The sequence below is a fragment of the Olea europaea genome, chromosome 17 (genome assembly GCF_002742605.1).
Source record: "Olea europaea var. sylvestris chromosome 17, O_europaea_v1, whole genome shotgun sequence".
Taxonomy (NCBI): domain Eukaryota; kingdom Viridiplantae; phylum Streptophyta; class Magnoliopsida; order Lamiales; family Oleaceae; genus Olea; species Olea europaea.
In genome coordinates this window covers 11,133,096-11,151,069 of record NC_036253.1, presented here as the reverse complement: position 1 = coordinate 11,151,069, position 17,974 = coordinate 11,133,096, and the positions used below count along the sequence as shown (strand labels likewise).

General features: G+C 32.7%; 3 protein-coding genes across 5 annotated transcripts; 1 reads left to right on the top strand and 2 right to left on the bottom strand.

Annotated features, from left to right (window-relative positions):
- Positions 1-2,769: 2,769 nt before the first annotated feature.
- On the bottom strand, positions 2,770-5,750 carry LOC111366315 (protein At-4/1). Of its 2 annotated transcripts, XM_022987053.1 has the most exons (8): positions 5,630-5,750; positions 5,458-5,513; positions 5,271-5,348; positions 4,895-4,968; positions 4,673-4,806; positions 4,497-4,592; positions 4,228-4,379; positions 2,770-3,188 (listed from the first exon to the last, which is right to left on the bottom strand). In XM_022987053.1, the coding sequence occupies exons 1-7, from the start codon at positions 5,676-5,678 to the stop codon at positions 4,234-4,236; spliced, it is 633 nt and encodes a 210-aa protein (XP_022842821.1). In that variant the 5' UTR covers positions 5,679-5,750; the 3' UTR covers positions 2,770-3,188; positions 4,228-4,233. The 2 variants fall into 2 exon arrangements, with proteins under 2 accessions (XP_022842821.1, XP_022842820.1); XM_022987052.1 differs by lacking the exon at positions 2,770-3,188 and having other exon boundaries at positions 4,008-4,379.
- Positions 5,751-6,295: 545 nt separating this feature from the next.
- LOC111366314 (probable inactive purple acid phosphatase 28) lies at positions 6,296-9,079 on the bottom strand. Of its 2 annotated transcripts, XM_022987051.1 has the most exons (4): positions 8,831-9,079; positions 8,550-8,697; positions 6,515-6,744; positions 6,314-6,410 (listed from the first exon to the last, which is right to left on the bottom strand). In XM_022987051.1, the coding sequence occupies exons 1-4, from the start codon at positions 9,014-9,016 to the stop codon at positions 6,390-6,392; spliced, it is 585 nt and encodes a 194-aa protein (XP_022842819.1). In that variant the 5' UTR covers positions 9,017-9,079; the 3' UTR covers positions 6,314-6,389. The 2 variants fall into 2 exon arrangements, with proteins under 2 accessions (XP_022842818.1, XP_022842819.1); XM_022987050.1 differs by having other exon boundaries at positions 6,296-6,744.
- A 4,040-nt stretch (positions 9,080-13,119) lies between these two features.
- On the top strand, positions 13,120-16,864 carry LOC111366313 (transcription factor bHLH35-like). Its single transcript, XM_022987049.1, has 5 exons — positions 13,120-13,286; positions 13,475-13,634; positions 13,776-14,009; positions 14,288-14,458; positions 16,712-16,864. Exons 1-5 carry the CDS (start codon positions 13,213-13,215, stop codon positions 16,799-16,801), a joined length of 729 nt encoding a protein of 242 aa, XP_022842817.1. The 5' UTR covers positions 13,120-13,212; the 3' UTR covers positions 16,802-16,864.
- The last annotated feature ends 1,110 nt before the right edge of the window (positions 16,865-17,974 follow it).

The following is a 17,974-nucleotide window of genomic DNA, read 5'->3' as shown; positions in this document are numbered from 1 at the left end:
TTTCGATTATAGTTACATACTCGTGGGAGATCATGTAACTGGTGATTGGGACGAGGACATCCAACTTTCGAGAGATGGTCCTCCATTTTTGAATGAGAGGGTACTTGCAAGTTGCAAAGTATTACAATACTTGCCAAGTTGGATGAAGAAGACATGCTAGTAAGAGATTACAAATATTGGGATAGATTTCAAAAGTAGGGTATAATCCACCCAACGAGGTTTATAGGAAAGACTTGCCATTGCCCGTGGAGTTAGATGATGGACCAGTCATTTAATCCAAAGATGAGTAAACTATTGGAGAAGAGCTTAAAGAGAATGAAAAAATTAATCACAGCGAAGCTAAATGAAGATATGGCAATCAATGATCGACTTACATTATTTTGACATGGTTGATTGTCAAGAAATTGATTTTGTCATTAAGTAGGATAAGGAAGTAGAACTCTTCATTGTTGAATTTGAATTGGATGGAATAAGCAACTCCTATTATATGGAAATGGGCAATGTTGAGTTTTGGAGATGTAATGAAGAGTGGAACAAAGCCAAACGAAGGAAAATGGGCAAGGCATCCAAAGACTTTTTAGGTGCTTGTGATTTAATTGTCAAATCCGAGCTAAAGACTATAAAAAAGCGCTTATTGAGAGGCAACCCAACTTTTTAATTTTTAAGCTTTTTATTTACTTTTATATATTTTTATGCTCTGATTTGATTAGCTATCATTTTTTGTAGGGAATTTTTGAAGTCCCACATATCTATGGTTTTTCACAAGTTTGGGGGTAAATTGGTGTACAAGAAGGTCACTAGCCCAAGTTCATCAAGAGCATCACAAGTCCAATTCAAGCATTGGTGCCTCTTCACAATTCTCTTTATCTTGTTGTTAACACATTGAAGACAATGTATGATTTAAATTTCGAGGTGCTTGTGCTTTATTAGTGATTTTGTGTTGACGTGTTAGATATAACCTTGCCGGCTTTGAATGGTTTGATGTTTAAAATTGTTATTGATTCATGAATTATGACCAAATATGCTATTTGTGCCTAATTTTTTTTTCAAATTGCTTATCCATGTGAGATCCCAAATTACTTTGAGCACAATAGACATGATTAATTGTCCATGTCTGCATATACTTCTAAACATTTTCACAAAATGTTAGTGTCATAAAAAATAAGAGTAAATTAGATAGACTCAAAAAAAAGTATGACATTTTGATATTCATCCAAGTTCTCCTGAAGCATTGACCAAAGAAAGGAAAACTATTAAATGGTTTAGCGCACCCCACATCTCAAAGATATATGCATAACTGAGAGGATGTTACTTTGAAGAGCTCACATTGTGGTAGATCAAGTAATACATTTACATGCAATTCTATCATGAGTTAATGTACCTCATTTTCTCTCTTAAACCATATATAATCACTAATATGTCTAAGCGGTTAAAAGAAAAATGTAATGTAATTATTTGGCATCAAACTATAAATCTTTACATTATAATTCTCTGCATCCTTCCCGACATTTTCATTTTGAAGAAATTCAAAACCAATTTTGACACCACATAAAAATCAATGTAAACTCATCTGCCTTTATGAGATTATTAACTCTATTCACTCGTAGTACACATATATTTCCATTCTCTAGCTGTCCACCTGATGCTCATAACTTAAATCCTTGGTATAGCTTAATTAAGATGGATAAGTTATCGAAATACAATCTACACACAAAAGTTGAATGACAACCCTAGAGACTTGAATGAATAATATGGAGAAGGTTAACTACAAACATCATAAAATTGGTTTGAGCATCAAAGTATAATATATATATTTTACACTTTTTCAATCACATTTTAATAGAGTAACATATATTAATAACAATATATATGAGTTACAAATATAAATTGAATAATATAATTGTCAGTTTTTTTCCCTCAAATACTCGTAATTGTTACCTTATACTAAATGGTTTATATTCCTGACACCTAGGCATCAAATTATAGAGAGCCATTTTTCAACTGGTTCACATCAAAAATTGAAATGAAAACTGGTTATGTTCTTTTACAAATATAAAAATGAAATATGAGTCATGTTAAAACTAGTACATGAACAATAAGTACAGACATAGTACAATTCTACAAATATATGCAAAGAGGTATAGAACTTGAGGGTTATGAAAGCCATCAATGAACCATCTTAATGAGTAAACTTAACCACTTCACTAAATTAAGGCATACAGGTTAGCAGGTTCACTACTTCAACGAAAATAAATTTTCATAACCTATTTTGACTAGCTTTTGTTCTTCTTCAAAAAGGAAACTTTTTTCTTCAAGGAGTCACTAGGACATTCTATGGACTCTGTATGCAGTTGTTTAAAATTTAACACAAGCAATATAGTGCATACGTAGTCTTTATCAATTAGGAGTCCTGGGCTCGAGACTGATTTAGATGATTTTAAATCAATTCTGGAAAATACTTAAGGGTCTAAAAATACTTGCCATGTTTTGTTAATGGTTTATGCTAATGGCAGCAAATTGGACAACAAAATTTAAATTTAATATTAGATCTCTAATGAAAGTATAATGATGGTGATTTTAGTTATAATCATGCAACTAAATCACTAAATAAAATACAAAATCAGCAAAAATAATTTTTCATTTCAATCCAATACTATTTTACAGGCTTTTCTTTGCACTTATAGAGATAAGACACATAAGCCTATATGTGTTTAATTTATTTTTAGGATTAATAATATAACGTTAATAAAGACATTATAACTGAAGACTGTTGATGCTGTGCATATAACTTTTTACAACATAAAGCATATATATTGTCTTCCACTAAATCTTTCTAGAACATAGACATATTAATTTAGCATCAAAACATGGTAAATAACTTTACCTCTTGAAGATTACACTTAAAAGGATAACCTTAGTACAAGAGTAAGTCCATTTCCATCAGCCCGCCGGTGGGAGCGAGAAGTTTCGGATATGTTTGGCGTTTCTTCCATCAATCATCCAAATCTACATCATATATCAACGGATTATGGTTTCGAGGGTCATCCATTACGAAAAGACCCTCCTTTGAGTGGACATGACGCTATGATGATCCAGAGAAACGTGTGGTTTCTGAACCCATTGAGATGACCCAAGAATTTCGCTATTTAGATTTTGCCAGTCCTTGGGAACAGCACAGCGGCGAATTCCTAAGATGTTCAAACCCAAAACTGCCTACTTATAGTTTCAAAAATCATATCAAACAATCCATAAGAAAGGGTTATTTACACACAAATCACTCAACACGACTTTTGGTGGCCAGCATGTGAAGATACACTATGTATTTGATAGGATTCGATTGGTATGTGATGTATTATTGAGACGGTTCTGAGCTACGACCATGTTTGGAATTGAAACAGAGTTTACTCCATCCAATTTTAGCTTTGGTGTAATCTTGAAGCATATGGAGAGCTAGATATGCACAGTACACTTGATTTTCAGCTATAGATGTGTGGGTGGCGCAGGCATGGCATTTGCTTTGTGACCAAGCTGCTGCTTCCATGATAGCCGAAGAACTTGTTCAGTTATCTCGGGTTCTGTATTTATTTACTAGCTCTGGTGGGATCGAAAAATTAGCTGAAAATCTTCCTGGTGTAACACCCAATGTCCTAAAAATGCCTTAAAACCCTAAAAGTACGTACTAAATGCTGTATGGATGAAATGTAAAATGTAAAAGAGACTGGTCTGTTGGTACCACACTTCCCGCTCCATAGAACTTAACTCAGGCTTGCAACTTTGACACCTTCTCAATTGAAAAGAATATGATTTTGACGTGAAGTTGACAAAATGTTCGTTAAGAGCGACAATGAAGATCATTTGGTTGGGTAGCATCCAACTGGAAAATCAAATAGTAGGATCATTTGGTGCCTATTGCAAGGTAGGCTGGATTCAGGTCACATTCCAATCAGCGTTTGTAGCAGGCAAGAAATGGTGTCTGGGATCAATAATAGTATAAAGTAGGCCAAAAGGAAAATAATTGGAACATGTAGATCTATCATTCAAAAGATAGGATGAATCACCAATAAAGAATTCTCCATCCGTTCAACATAAAATATTTTTGGCATACTAAAGAATATGCATTGAATCTTCAAAATAACCTGACCAAACTGTGCACCTGCTTAATGATTTTTGAACGTGTGGCAAAGAGAATCAAATTTACAGAGGACGTTATTGGATTCTCGAGCTAACCTGATACTAACTCTCTTTAGAATCAGCTAGCTTCCTTTTAAGTACCTCGTTCTCCTTCCGAAGTTTCATTATCTTCTGCTTCAGTGTCTCCATGTGTTGATTTGAAGTTGAGTCTCGTTGCAGTTCAGCCAGCTTTGATTGGCTCATAAACACTGCAGATTTATAGAAAGAACTTCTAACTTTTATTTTGATAGAATGGTTTAAACTAGAAACTAAGAAATATTCCACCATTCTTGTTAAAATAATGGGCATTAGCATTTAGCACTCACATTCTTTTTCCAAATCCGGAAACTTCTTGTTCAATTCATTTTTCTCTTCTTGCTCAATCAGCAGCAAATCCTTTAAACCCTGAATCTCGTAGCAGTCTGGCGTAGAACAGAACATTTGGAACTTAGAACAAAAGAACTAGACAATTTGAACTCATTAAGCTTGCTTAGGACCTCACATCTGGATTCTACTTCGGAGCAAACTTGCTCCAATCTTCTTGTCAGCATATCTATATGGTTCTTGTGTACAGCTAAATCTTGGTGAAGCTGACTAGCAGCTGCTTCATTCGCCACCTTTTGCATTTGGAAACCTCTAATTTTATGCCAACATCGAATCTCAGTACAAAATTCCCAGTCCTCCAACAATTATCTTAATTTTTGTCTACCGAATGGCAACTTACCTGATCTGAGATTCCAAGTCTGCAATCTTTGTCATGTGATCTTGTTTAAGCCATTCAACTGCGTTCTTATATTCCTGATTACACATTGAAACTGTGTTAAAGTCTAATGCAGATTGTACAATGCAAGAATGCTTAACACGGCATTTACCAGTACTGCCAAACGATTATATATTACCAGCAAAATACACGTATAAAACGATCATCCAGAAACGTTTTCTCTTATCACATTTCGATTGCCTATGTTACCCCATACAGTGCAGAGACGACATTCCAAGGTCCGTCTCATTTTTACGCACACAAAAAGATTGCACGGATAATGAAAGGATAAAAGTAGTGGTAACATAATTTTCAATCGAAAATAGAACGAAAAACTCACAATTTCCTTTTGGGAAAGTTCATCTGTCACTCTCTTGAAATCCTCTTTCAAGCTTCTATAATTGGTCCGAAGTTCAATCTGTTATCTCGTTTCAATATATAAATCGACCAATTTCAAAACGTAAAATCATAATTTATCACTTTCATATATTAAGATAAAAAAACATAAAATTAAAAGGAAAGGTCACCTGAGCAGCAAATTTGTGAAGCGATTCCGTGTATCGCTCTGTCAGACGCTCATTCTCTGCCGCAAATTTAAATTGAATAAACAAAGATTCTGAAAGAACTATCATTTCCTTCTGAAATGACAGTAATTTTGTAACAATTTCCAAACGAGAGAAATAAATTACTAAGTGGAACCTGACTGAAGAAAGTGGACAGTCGATTCTAGGGCTTCCCGCCTCTTCATTTCTGCATTGCAGGTGGATTTCAGAGATTGGATTTCCGTGATTCCGTCTTTAAATTCCTGATTAATTCATGTCATAAAATTGCTCTTGTGAATAAAGACTTTCTTTGGGATCTATGCAAGACATGCCCAACAACCAAATAGTCAATTTATCCTCAATTGTGTCACCGATATCTTTTCTTGTTATATCCACTCTAATGTGGTCGGACATCCATATTACTATCCCCATTTCTATTATATTCATCTTATGGACATGTGGTCCTTGAGCAACCAACACTTTGTACTACAAAGTATAGTTGGTGAAACGACTCTTCGGTCAGACTTACAATTTAGTTTATGCATATTTTTCATATATATAGAATATATGTAACAAGTCTCCATTTCATCTAATTGTTATAATACCAAACATTACATTCCCTTCAAGTAAACCTTCCTTATTATAGTCAAATAATCACTTTTTAGGATAACATAATCATCTATAGCGATAAAATATTCATTTTTCCTGTGTGCGTACATATGTACGTATAATGTATATAAAGGTGCGGAGGATGGGAAGGGGGGGGAAGATTAACTCAATTAGTATGTGACTACATGGATGTATATATATTTACGAGACATCCTTGCACTTGGCATTATTATACCTGAATTTCTTTAGAAATATCACAAAGCCAACTAGGTTGAGAATCTTTAATCCATCCATAAGTTCGACGTCCATCAACAACAGCTCTGTCCCCACTGTCAAGAAAATAGAGATTGAGTAAAGTGCTATTGGCAAGATGGGATCCTGGAGGACCCCATACTCTCAGATTATAATTCCCAAACCCATCAATTTTTGGCACCCGGCTGTGTTTGGCAGGATTAGATAGGTCTTCAGCTGTGGGAAAAGTTTGTGACAAAGAATAATCCATGAGGGAGATGAAAGACATCAATTCTTCACGATTCATAGTTGATTCTTGATCATGGTTCCCTAAAACTGCTGCCCAAGGAAGTCCAGCTTTTATAACTGGGCCAAAAGCTCTGAACAGCGATTCAGCAGCGTCAGTAGCGCTTGTTCCAAATATGTTATCTCCTACATGCCAGGACGAGTGAGAGAGATCACTTATACCACATGAAAATACGAACAAGAGATGCAAAGCACCAACTAAATCAAGTGTTCTTGTGACATTAAGGGCAGAATGCTGATGAATCAGAGGACAAAAGTGCAAAATACAATTTATTTAAATGAACTTACTTTTAAATTAAACTAGAGCTTTCATCATTTACATTGAGCTAAAATAAAAAAAGGAAAGAAAAAATCCAGCCCTATTGAGAATGTGACATGTGAAATAATATTCTATTATCTACTGAAATACCATCAGAATATGCATGCATCTGTACTTTCAAGGAAATTCAGCCAAATTGTAAAGAAATTAATTGTTTTATTTTTTTGAAACCCCATTCAAGGGTAAGCTCATTTTTGTTATCAGCAAGTCTTATGACATATTTGTTGGCTCTAATGGCACATAAACTCTTCATTTTCGGAAAAGAAGAGAAAATGCAATAGTTTAACTCAAAAAAGGACTGTTCATGGATCCGAGTAAATGTACTTTCATTTTATTTGTTTATTTCTGTCACACAGGAGATAGTTGGAGATCTATAACCAATCACAAGTTGAAAAATGCCTCCCTTATGTTATTGGTCATAAATATGCTCCACAAGTAGTAGCTTTTAACATGTCAAAGCTAATTGTGTTACAAGTCACAAGCATGCCCAGTTGCCCACTAATCTGTCTACATTAAATGGCTTGTCATGTCAATTATCAAAAAATTCATTGATTAAGTATAAAATAACCTTATTCATCACTGGTCTAGGTCGCGGTGGATTCATTGATTCGTTGCCCAAATCATCAATCTATTGGACAATAAATTGAGGGACCCACTGCCTCCTAGATTCGTGCTGAGCACATCTGGTTATGAATATCATTGCTTTTAAGTTTAACTACACACTCTGCCCCTGCCATCCCTCCCTCCCCTTTTGCCCCATCATAAACATAATACCTCTTCCAAGGAATTCAACTTGCTAGTGAATTTCCCTTCTTAGCAATTTCATTTCAAGAGTTGAAACCATTAAGACAAGGATAAAGTTTTGTGGTCATCCTGGGGAACCTTCATCAGCCATTTGCTTCTAATGACACTGAAATAAAATTTGACTTACTTTTTATCACCAGTATTATGTGGGAATACCGCACTGCTAACGAGGAATGCATATTAGATTTAAAAAAAAAAAAAAAAGGATTGAAATAAGTATTATAACATTAGAAACTCGCAGAATAAAAGGAAACCTATCTCATCTAGTTTAAGACAATGCAACTCCTCCTACTTCTAGCTGTTTACAGAAACCTGATTTTTGAATTAGAATCAGTGTCCAAAAAGATATAACACTACATTGATCATCCATTTCCATCCAACTAATGATATTCATTATTGGTACAGATCATTACCAATTTAGGTGACAGTGGGCCACTAATTCATTGTCCAATAGGGTTCTGATGCATTTTAAAGCATTGAACAATAAATTAGGGCCCACTGCGATCTAAATAAGTGATCTTCACTACTAATAATGAATAGCATTATTCTTTCCTTAATTCAATCACAAGACATATTGAAGACAAATTTTGTACTTCTCTCTCTTGATAAGGAGGTTTCTCACATGGTACTACTCAATTTTCCATGCACTCTATCATTTACCTAACCTCTTCTCCTAATACGCACATTACAGGCACGAGTTTCCAGCATTAAGAGACTTGGTTGGCAAATAATTAAGCTACGAACTTCAAACTGGTACGAGGACTAGATGTTCTATTACCAATCAAGCATAGTATATATAATATAATACCAGTAAAAGCAACGAAATCAGGCTTCTCGAGCTCAATCATCTTTTCAAGAAAGCGTGTGGTGTTGAGATCAGAACAGTACTCGAATTCACTATCCAACACATCTCTGCATCGAGTCACCATGCCATTCCCAAAATGCATGTCAGCTACCTACAAAAAAATCACATCCTCACCCCAATATTCAACTAATAACCAAAAATTCCAAGAAACCCACAATTTTATTTCCATATAGAAGAAAATAAGCGAAATCCACAATCATATTGGGTGCAGAATATCATTATACCTGGAGGATTTTGAAAGTTCCATCAGAGTTGAAGCGCAGAGGGAGAGGAGGCAGCTTCTTGACTCTGACATTTTGGTGGTTGATTGAGAGTTTTTGGGATATTATCAGAATGTGAAGAAGGTGAACAGAAGCAATTATGAGGAACGAGTACAGTAAAGAGTGGATCCATGTTGCAGAAAATTCCATTTTCTCAGGATTCTCATCGGTGTACACTTTGCGATTTCTAAAGACTTCAATAGATGCATTTCCTTTTTTATTATTTTTTAACTTTTCGCTCATTTTGTTTTGACTTTATTTGTTGAGTGCACTAATAAATGGGCTTTCTGGGCCCTTTATACTGGGGCAGACTCCAGTGTTTTCAACTGGACTGGGCCAGTGTCTAGATGTTGGCCCTTTGCCCAAACCAGAGAGGAAAATCTAACGAAAGATAAAATATTTGATGGGATTGTCGCATCACATAGGACGGTGCGACCATCCAACAGAGAGCTCTCACCTCATCGGATGGTCCACCCTCACCCAATGAGGTGAGTCAACCTTGGAACTTGAGGTGAAAAGCGAAAAAAAAAAAAAATTAAATCTCGAGTTGGCCTCATCTTATTGGGTAAAGGTGGGCTACCCGATGACGTGGGGTCTCCCCATTGGGCGGTCTCGCCATGTAGGACGGTGCAATCGTCCCATCAAGATTTCTCTCCTAACGAAACAGCAACAATATGGACAACTTTACTATTGTGCCATCATTTTTCATTTTGATGCATATCGTAATTCATAATCTTCACATGTGGTTATTACTTATTCATCATTCATTTCATTTTTTTCTTATGAATATTTTAGTCAAGATCTCATTTTTATGGAAAAGTGAAGAATCTACTAATATTCTACATATTGAGGGCCTGTTTGAGCCACATTATTTCAAAAAAAATATATTCTTAAACAGTGATTTGATATCATTTCAATCACTCATTCTTTAATAAAATATTATTACATGCTTATCAAAAAAATTTCCTTATTTTTTAACTACACATTTCTCATCGATACACTATTCAAGAATTTATTATTACCAAAATAATGTGGCTCAAACACCCCCTGAATATAAATTCATTTATATACTTACACTTGTATATAGTCACAGTGTTTACGTGAAAAAGGAAAGAGAAGTTATTCAACACGTATATGCTTCAGAATATTTTCTAGTTGATAAATTTAGCTGATCCTAGTACACTTTTATTGATCAAGACTTGTATTATTTTAGGGTCATTCTAAGGGTACATAAAAGAGGACATAAGAGTGTCCAAAAATTATTTTATGCAATATATTCTCAAATGATAAGTATTGCTCGACTTCCATTACCTCTCCACTATTGAGAGGCAATTTACTTTGTACAACATACTTCCAAAATGATTCGTTTTGGCCAAAGCGTCTTATGCATTATATTGTTTTTATAATTATCATTATTTTGTAAAATAAATATTACAAATCAGGGTGGCTTTAAGAATAGGTGATCTCAAGTATCTGTATTTTTATTATGGTCATTTAATTAACAAATTATTTTCTCTTATAGTTTTGCATAATGACTAACTAATGAAATACAAAAATATGTTTGTTTATTTTAATGTGATTGCATTATCACTCAATTAATAAACTTCCACGTGGGGTTTTATTTACTTAACGTTGTTATTTCTTAATTAATTTGTCCCGACATGAGTGGCGTATCTGATTTAAGTTCATAGATCTTGATATTATGTCAAGATTTTGATTGATAATTTGATCCACGTTTTGAAAAATTATTGGTGGTTTAGGATGGCTAATGAAAAATGTTGGACTTTTGTCGTTTTAACGTGTGCAATAGTGTGTTTAACTACTGTGATGTGTTATTATAAAAAAATGTTGTGTGTATAGTGCTGTACACGTACATTACTCTCACAATTGTGAGGTTCTCGATTAATTTAATCGTGGACCCCACCTCTTGTAGGTGATGTCAAAATTATTGTAATGATAGTATAACCCATTATTTTAATAATGTCTTATCCTTAAAATATTTAAAATTTTGCATTGTTAACACTACCAAAATAATGCATTATATTACATTACTCTACAGTAGATATCCAGTGGTATTAAATTGAACAAACGTTCAATCAAAGTCTAGCTCGACTATCCCACGAGCTCATCTCCTTGGTTTGACAAGCCGAACCGACTCGAGAGCTGGTCACTGACTATCAAATTTATTTATTTTTTTAATTGAAGTTGCCTTTTTCACTCACAGTTTGCTTATTAACCAACTATGTTTACAACACAATTCATCAATTTTTATTAAAAGATTTGTCACACAATCATTTAACATTGAATGTATTGTTTTGTTGGAGAGGAAATCAATGTTTTGAATCAGTCCCATGTGAATGCCAGTAACATGTAAAATTGAATGATTGCATGTAAGATCTAGTCAAGATTTATTTACTAATATGAGAATAGTTGGCATAGTCAAACCTAGTTCTATTTAACCGTTGTCTATCTATCATCATTAAGGGAAATGAATTTTAGCCCCCGTTTGGCTCCCATTTTGTGGTAATGAAAATAGGTGAAATAGTATTTTTTTGAAAAATAAGTGGTTGAAAAAGAAAGAAAAAATTTCGATTTACGTGTAATATTATTTTATAAAAAATTGTGTGGTTGAAAATAAGAGAGAAAAATGAAATGTAATGAAATAAAAATTAATAGGGTCAAACATGGGCTTAAAATAGTGAATTTTTGTAGAATTGTGATTAAAAAGTAGGAAAAAAATTTAAATTTCTATGTAAAATATTTTATTGTAAGAGTGCATGATAAATTTGTTTGGAAAAAAAAAATTGAAATAATAGTAGACAAATAGGGACTTAGATTTGATTCTAATCAAGATTAATTGGATTCCAAGATATAGTTTGGGGAGTTTCAGCATAAATCAACTTTTCCAAGGCTTAAGCCTGTTTGTACATAATGTAATGTCTATAATTTTATTTTTATTTATTTTTTAAATCATTCAACCAGAGGCGTTTGTTTGTATTTTATACATGAATTATTGCTGTCACTTTTGTCGGGAAAAGTAAAGGTCATTTGAATTTTCCACCAAGCTCCCGACTCCCAATACTCACCCTTTTCCTCAGTCTGTGTCTGTCTTCTTTAAATACCTGAGGACAAAATTGTCAAAGCGTCATAATAATAAATAAAAGGGAAAATTGTAGCAGAAGTTTCTAATCTTTTTATTTTTTACAAACTTTATTCTAACTTTCATTTTGTACCACGAAGGTTCCTAACTATTCATAAATATGCACCTGAGGTCCATTCGAACGAAAATCATCCAAAATACTGTCAGTTAATCAAGAAAATTAAGAAATTAACATTCAATAAAATCCTCCAAAATGACATCAACATATAATAAAACAGTCACGATAGTAAATAGTTTAAGGAATTTTACCCATCAACCAATGGTGTTTTGGACGGTTTCCATCCGGATGGACCTCAGATGATATTTATGAAAGATTGGGAACATTCGCTGGCACAAAATAAATGTTAGGACTGAGTCACTTTATCCTTGTTTGAGTCATATTATTTATAGAAGAATGCATTTTTAAATAGTGTATTATTGAAAAATTTGTGATTAAAGAATAAAAAAATATTTTGAATTTACGTGTAATATTATTTTATTGAAAAATGTGCGATTAAAATAATATTAAATCACTATTTTTTGAGAATGTGGTTCAAACAAGGCCTTTATACTTTGACAAGTGTTTTCAAGATTTCATGTTTTTGAGTGTTTTTATATTTTAGGTTTGTTGAACGGTGATGTAACACAATTTAAGGACAATTTCTATACCCAATAAGTCGCATAAACAAAGTTGAAAATGCGAAAATTTGTGGCTCCAATTACAATGCAAATTGCTTGAGTCACGTGAACACGTAAATTGCACGGACAAATGGCATTTCTTCCATGTTTTGTGTATAAGAAATTGATAAAATTTTAAAATCAAAATTAACAATTAATTTAATAGCATATTTCATAAAATTCATAACATTTTAATCACACATTTAATTATGTTTTTAATCAAAATCTCCCAAAAAAAATATGATTTTAATCTATCTCAAATTGGGTTAACAAATACGATAAAAAAATGTCCCCATCAATTTCAATTGAGATACTCATTAGTGCAAATGGATGGCCAAGATCAGCGATCAAGATTACATATTATAATAATTTTAAAAATCGCACATGGCTTTATAAACATCGCTATAACAACCCCCACAGCATGGCAATAATGCCATGTAGAATAAGTCTCTCTCTCTCTCCCTTCATAAGCACCTCAACTCTCTCCCTCTCTAAAGCTCCAAAAAAAAAACACACACACTCAAACACAATGGAAAGCATTGATGAGGAATATACAAATTACTGGGAAACCAATATGTTTCTCCGAACCGAAGAACTTGTCGAGTACTTGCTTCTTTCTCGCTCTTATTTTCATGTTTCAATTCGTGTTCGTGTTTAATTAGATTATAGTGTGATCGAAGAGATTGATGCAGTTATTTCATGAATTATTTTTTTCTCTCTCGTTCTCGTATTCACGTTCATGTTTATGTTTGATAATTAAGACACTAAGAAGATCGACTATATGGACGCAGTTTTGTCGATGAAACACTATCTGCCTACTATGATTCGAGCTCTCCTGATGGAACAAATTCATCAATGACATCAAAGAACATTGTTTCAGAAAGGAATAGAAGAAAAAAGCTCAATGAAAGGCTCTATGCATTGAGATCAGTGGTCCCCAATATTACAAAGGTGAATCAATAATAAAAATACTTATGTACGTTGCATTATTGCCCCCAGGCCCCACCCCAGCCATTGCAATAAGTTAAATTTTATAATAAAAGGGCTAAAAAAAATTCTTTCTTTTTGGGTGAATCGTTGATTTGAATTTAGATGGATAAAGCATCAATAATTAGAGATGCCATTCAATATATTGAAAAGTTGGAGAAAGAAAAGAGGAGCATTCAATTAGAAATATCAGAGTTGGAATCTGGTACATCAGAAAATAGTACGACGTTCAATTTCGATCAAGAATCTCCTACGTTTTGTTCATATCCAAAGAGAGCAAGATTGGATCATGCTCGTGATTCTAAAACATCAAGATCATTTCCCATTGAAGTTCTAGAGGTGGGTTCTTCATAATACGTATCTTACTTTGCATCAAACACTTGATTGCTGCAGTCGACAATAAGTGGACAAGATTTTAATTTCTTTTTTTATTCAGTATAAAATTCACTAAATAAATTATTAGGGCATATTTAGTAAACAATACAATTAAATTGACAAGATTTTATATTCTTTTTATATCGTCATTCTTACCTAATAAATACGTTATTGTTTAATCATAGATAATTGATTAATCATGTTATTAACATTTTTTTTTTTAATTGATTAACAATGGGCAGTTGAGGGTATCCCACATGGGGGGGAAGACAGTTGTGATTAGCCTCACTTGCAGCAATAGAACATACACAATTGTAAAGCTCTGTGAGATTTTTGAATCTTTGAAGCTCAAAATCATCGCTACCAACATCACTGCCTTCTCTCAAAATCTTTTGAAGACAGTATTTGTTGAGGTAATATTCTCCTCCGAGTCTATTTCGTACTCATGCGTCGACACTTCGTAAGTATAACTATATATTTTGTAAGGTGAATCCTCCATAACAACTGTACAATCTACATAACATTTTGGTGTGTGTGTCTTCTCATTGTAGTACATTGAGCTCACGTCACTTTACACATCGTACATTCGTATGTTCTCTCTATTCTAGCAGATATGTCAATTTGCACATCTTATCATGTACACAACTATCACGTAATTGTCAAATCTTATCTTACACATATCATAACCATTTTTGCCATAATATCTATTGAACTCATCATTTTCAGCCACAATTTTTTGGAACTCATCACATTTATCAACTTTTTAATAACCGATTTCACCAACTTTTATTAAAATCTCCTTAAAAATCTAATTTTTGTAAGGCCAGACGGAAACTTACTTAACCCTTGTTTGGTGGCCATTTTCTTGGGAAAACATTTTCTACATAGTGAATTTTGGGAAAATATGTAGTTAAAAAGTAAGAAAAAGTTTTTGATTTACGTGTAGAATATTTTTATTGTATGAATGTGTGGTTGAAAATGAGTGTAAAAAAAAGAGGTTTGAAAGAATGAGAGCCAAACGGGGCTTAATACAACTCAAGAATTTTATAATTAAATAAGAGAATTAAAAAAATAATAAAATAGTGAATAATTATTTAATTTAAGAATACAAAATCGATGCTCAAATTGGATTTGGTGGACTGCCTAACTCAATTTTCCCCATTTTGTCGAACACGGTCTAGGTATATTATTATTGAAATCAAGAAACCGTTTGAACTATTTAAAATAATATACAGTATTTACCAATAAAGATATAAAATTTTATGGGAAAAATCTATATATTTAGGACCATCTAGAGGACTCGAACGTGAATAAATCATTGGTTCTAACTCGTTTTTCGTGTGGTAAATATCTATAAAAGTCAAAGAGTAAGACCTAACGAAATCCACATTGAAGATTATAAATAGTGAAATTTGAAGAAAATAATGATTCTTTTATTAAAAAACGTCGAAGTTACATAATGTTGCCTACATAAATCCAAGACAAAACTTTATATAATTAAGGGAATGGTCCAATTTTACTCAATTGTGGGTCCATAAGTTGGAAATATTTTGTTGAAAGTTTTTTCTTGTTTGAATTATCGAGGCATGCAATTGATTTCACACAAAGCACTAGACTTTAATGAAAATACAAAATTAGAACCTGTTTTGGGAGTAATTTTGAGAATTTATTTTTTGATGTTAGAAGAAAAGTGGTGTCCACTTGTGAGAGAAGAAGTCAAACATGACGACTGAAATAGTGAAATAACGGTCAAAAAATCAATTTTTTGAGAGAAAATCACTCAAACAGGCCTTTAGTGTAAGAAACGAATCTATCAATTTCAATAGTTTCATTTATTCCTAAACCTAATTAAATTATTATCTTATCCCATAGTTGATCTAATTATTAAGAGGTGTGTCGGTTGGCGAGCACAGATAATTCAATAATTATGGTAGCTCTTCTCATATTATAATTTAATTTTCCCCATTTAATTATGAGCCCATATTTAGTTTAAATTAAAATCAGATTTTTAGTAAATTTTAATAAAAGTTGATATAATGTGTAGTTGAAAAATTGTGAACCCTATAAAATGAGTGGTTATATTAATTATTGACTTTGACTTGAAATTAGAATCAAGTTTTAATCGAAAACCAATAGGGGCTGCTTGCAAGCAACTTGTGGTAACAGTCAACAAAATTCATTTCAAACGAGAAATAGTTTAATGGTGCTATTCTCAATAATCTTCTTTGATTATATTCTTCTTTTTCTTCCATGCCTTTAGATTTGGAGTGCCATGAACATTTGTTGGGGATGGCTTCAAGCGTTTGATTCTAGATGATTCTTGTCACATTTAAACAAAAAAAATATATATATCTACGGTATTATCATGATATTGAGAGTTGATGTTCTAGACAATAAATTTTTCAAGCTTTACCCCCGTTTAGTTAACAAGATATCTCGTTTTTGAATTGGCATGATCAATAATTTTTTGATGATAACAAAGATCACAAACATATGACGTCTTATTTATTTTCTGAACCTTGCTATAGAGACAGGGCCAAATGACAGGCCCTTAAACATGTACGAGGTGTTGCAAAACCCTGTTTGAATGACAAAACCCTTATTTTTGAGCATATTTTCTTTTCTTTTGCTGTCAACTTTAATAAAATATTTAACTACTTTTTCAGGCAGATGAAGAGGAGAGAGAACTTTTGAGACTAAAGATAGAAGGTGCCATAGCAGCTCTAAATGATCCAGACAGCCCTATGAGCTTGTAAAATTGTCTTTTCTCCCATAGGATTTAAAAAAAAAATAAAAATAAAAATAAAAAAATTCTCCTCCTCCTTTTTCTTCTCTCTTTTTTTTTTTTTTTTAATTTTTTTTTCTGAGAGGGGTTAAGGGTGGGGAGGGTTGGGGTTTGATCTTTTCTATATTTCTGTTATTAACTTTCACCATTTTCACATCTGTAGTCTGTAAAATGTAGTTTAGCTTGAAAATTCCCTAATAAATGAAATGGCTTTTTGTTATATCTCTTTTTGTTATTGTTTACAGCTACACGTTTACTTGGATATGAAGAAGAAAATATGTTAGATTTACGTGACAATCAAGCGTAATATTGATAGGCTTATCAACAAATAATAGTCGATTCAACTATAAATACAAAGTATATTGATATAACGTATTTTAAAAATATAATTTGAATGGGAATTCAATTTTTATTTCGACGAAAAAGACAATATCATCTTTTCTTAAGTTTTGGAAGAAAATACACAAATTATAAACAGCAACCCTATAATTGAATACCAACTATTGAAGAATAAATTTACCTTTAACCTTTTAGAAATCTTAGGCAATTATGGTACGTTGTGTTACACAAATAATACAATTGTTTGTCAAGGCTTTAGGTTTAGGGTAGATCAGGATACTCAGTGTTGTAGATTAAGTTCATTGATTTCTAATAGTATCCGGTCAAATGTAATCTTATTTGTGACATAAATTCCTAGCAATAATATATTAAACTACTTTGAGACTTGATTGGCCCCATTAAATTTCACTACATTACATTCCATTTTTCTCTCTCCTATTTTCAACCACACAATCTTTCATAAAATAATATTACACGTAAATCGAAAAAAATTCCTTCTTTTTCAACCATTCATTTTTCAAAAAAATAATATTCCACTCATTTTCATTTTTCAAAAAATGGGGCCAAACGGTTGCTAAATTGTGACTTCTAGTTAAAAAGTACACAATACCAAAATTGAATTTAGCAATTAGCAAACTACACCTTAGGCTTCCATAGGGTGAAAAATAAAATTCAAATTTTAATCTAAATAAAAGTCAATAATCAAAATTAACCACATATTTTATAGGATCCATAACTTTTTAACAATATATTTTATCAACTTGTATCAAAATATATTAAAAATCTAATTTTAATCTCCACCAAA

What these genes read in the sequence shown, in the direction of transcription:
- LOC111366315 (XM_022987053.1), bottom strand. Translation starts at nt 5,678, where the DNA reads ATGAAGAGGCGGGAAGCCCTAGAATCGACTGTCCACTTTCTTCAGTCA. An exon ending in AACTTTCCCAAAAGGAAATT is followed by an intron (nt 4,969 to 5,270) that starts GTGAGTTTTTCG and finishes ATGTGTAATCAG; the next exon opens with GAATATAAGAACGCAGTTGA. An exon ending in TCCGGATTTGGAAAAAGAAT is followed by an intron (nt 4,380 to 4,496) that starts GTGAGTGCTAAA and finishes ATAAATCTGCAG; the next exon opens with TGTTTATGAGCCAATCAAAG.
- LOC111366314 (XM_022987050.1), bottom strand. Translation starts at nt 9,016, where the DNA reads ATGGAATTTTCTGCAACATGGATCCACTCTTTACTGTACTCGTTCCTC. An exon ending in GAACTTTCAAAATCCTCCAG is followed by an intron (nt 8,698 to 8,830) that starts GTATAATGATAT and finishes ATTTTTTTGTAG; the next exon opens with GTAGCTGACATGCATTTTGG. An exon ending in TGATTTCGTTGCTTTTACTG is followed by an intron (nt 6,745 to 8,549) that starts GTATTATATTAT and finishes CCTGGCATGTAG; the next exon opens with GAGATAACATATTTGGAACA.
- LOC111366313 (XM_022987049.1), top strand. Translation starts at nt 13,213, where the DNA reads ATGGAAAGCATTGATGAGGAATATACAAATTACTGGGAAACCAATATG. An exon ending in CGAACCGAAGAACTTGTCGA is followed by an intron (nt 13,287 to 13,474) that starts GTACTTGCTTCT and finishes ATATGGACGCAG; the next exon opens with TTTTGTCGATGAAACACTAT. An exon ending in TTCCCATTGAAGTTCTAGAG is followed by an intron (nt 14,010 to 14,287) that starts GTGGGTTCTTCA and finishes AACAATGGGCAG; the next exon opens with TTGAGGGTATCCCACATGGG.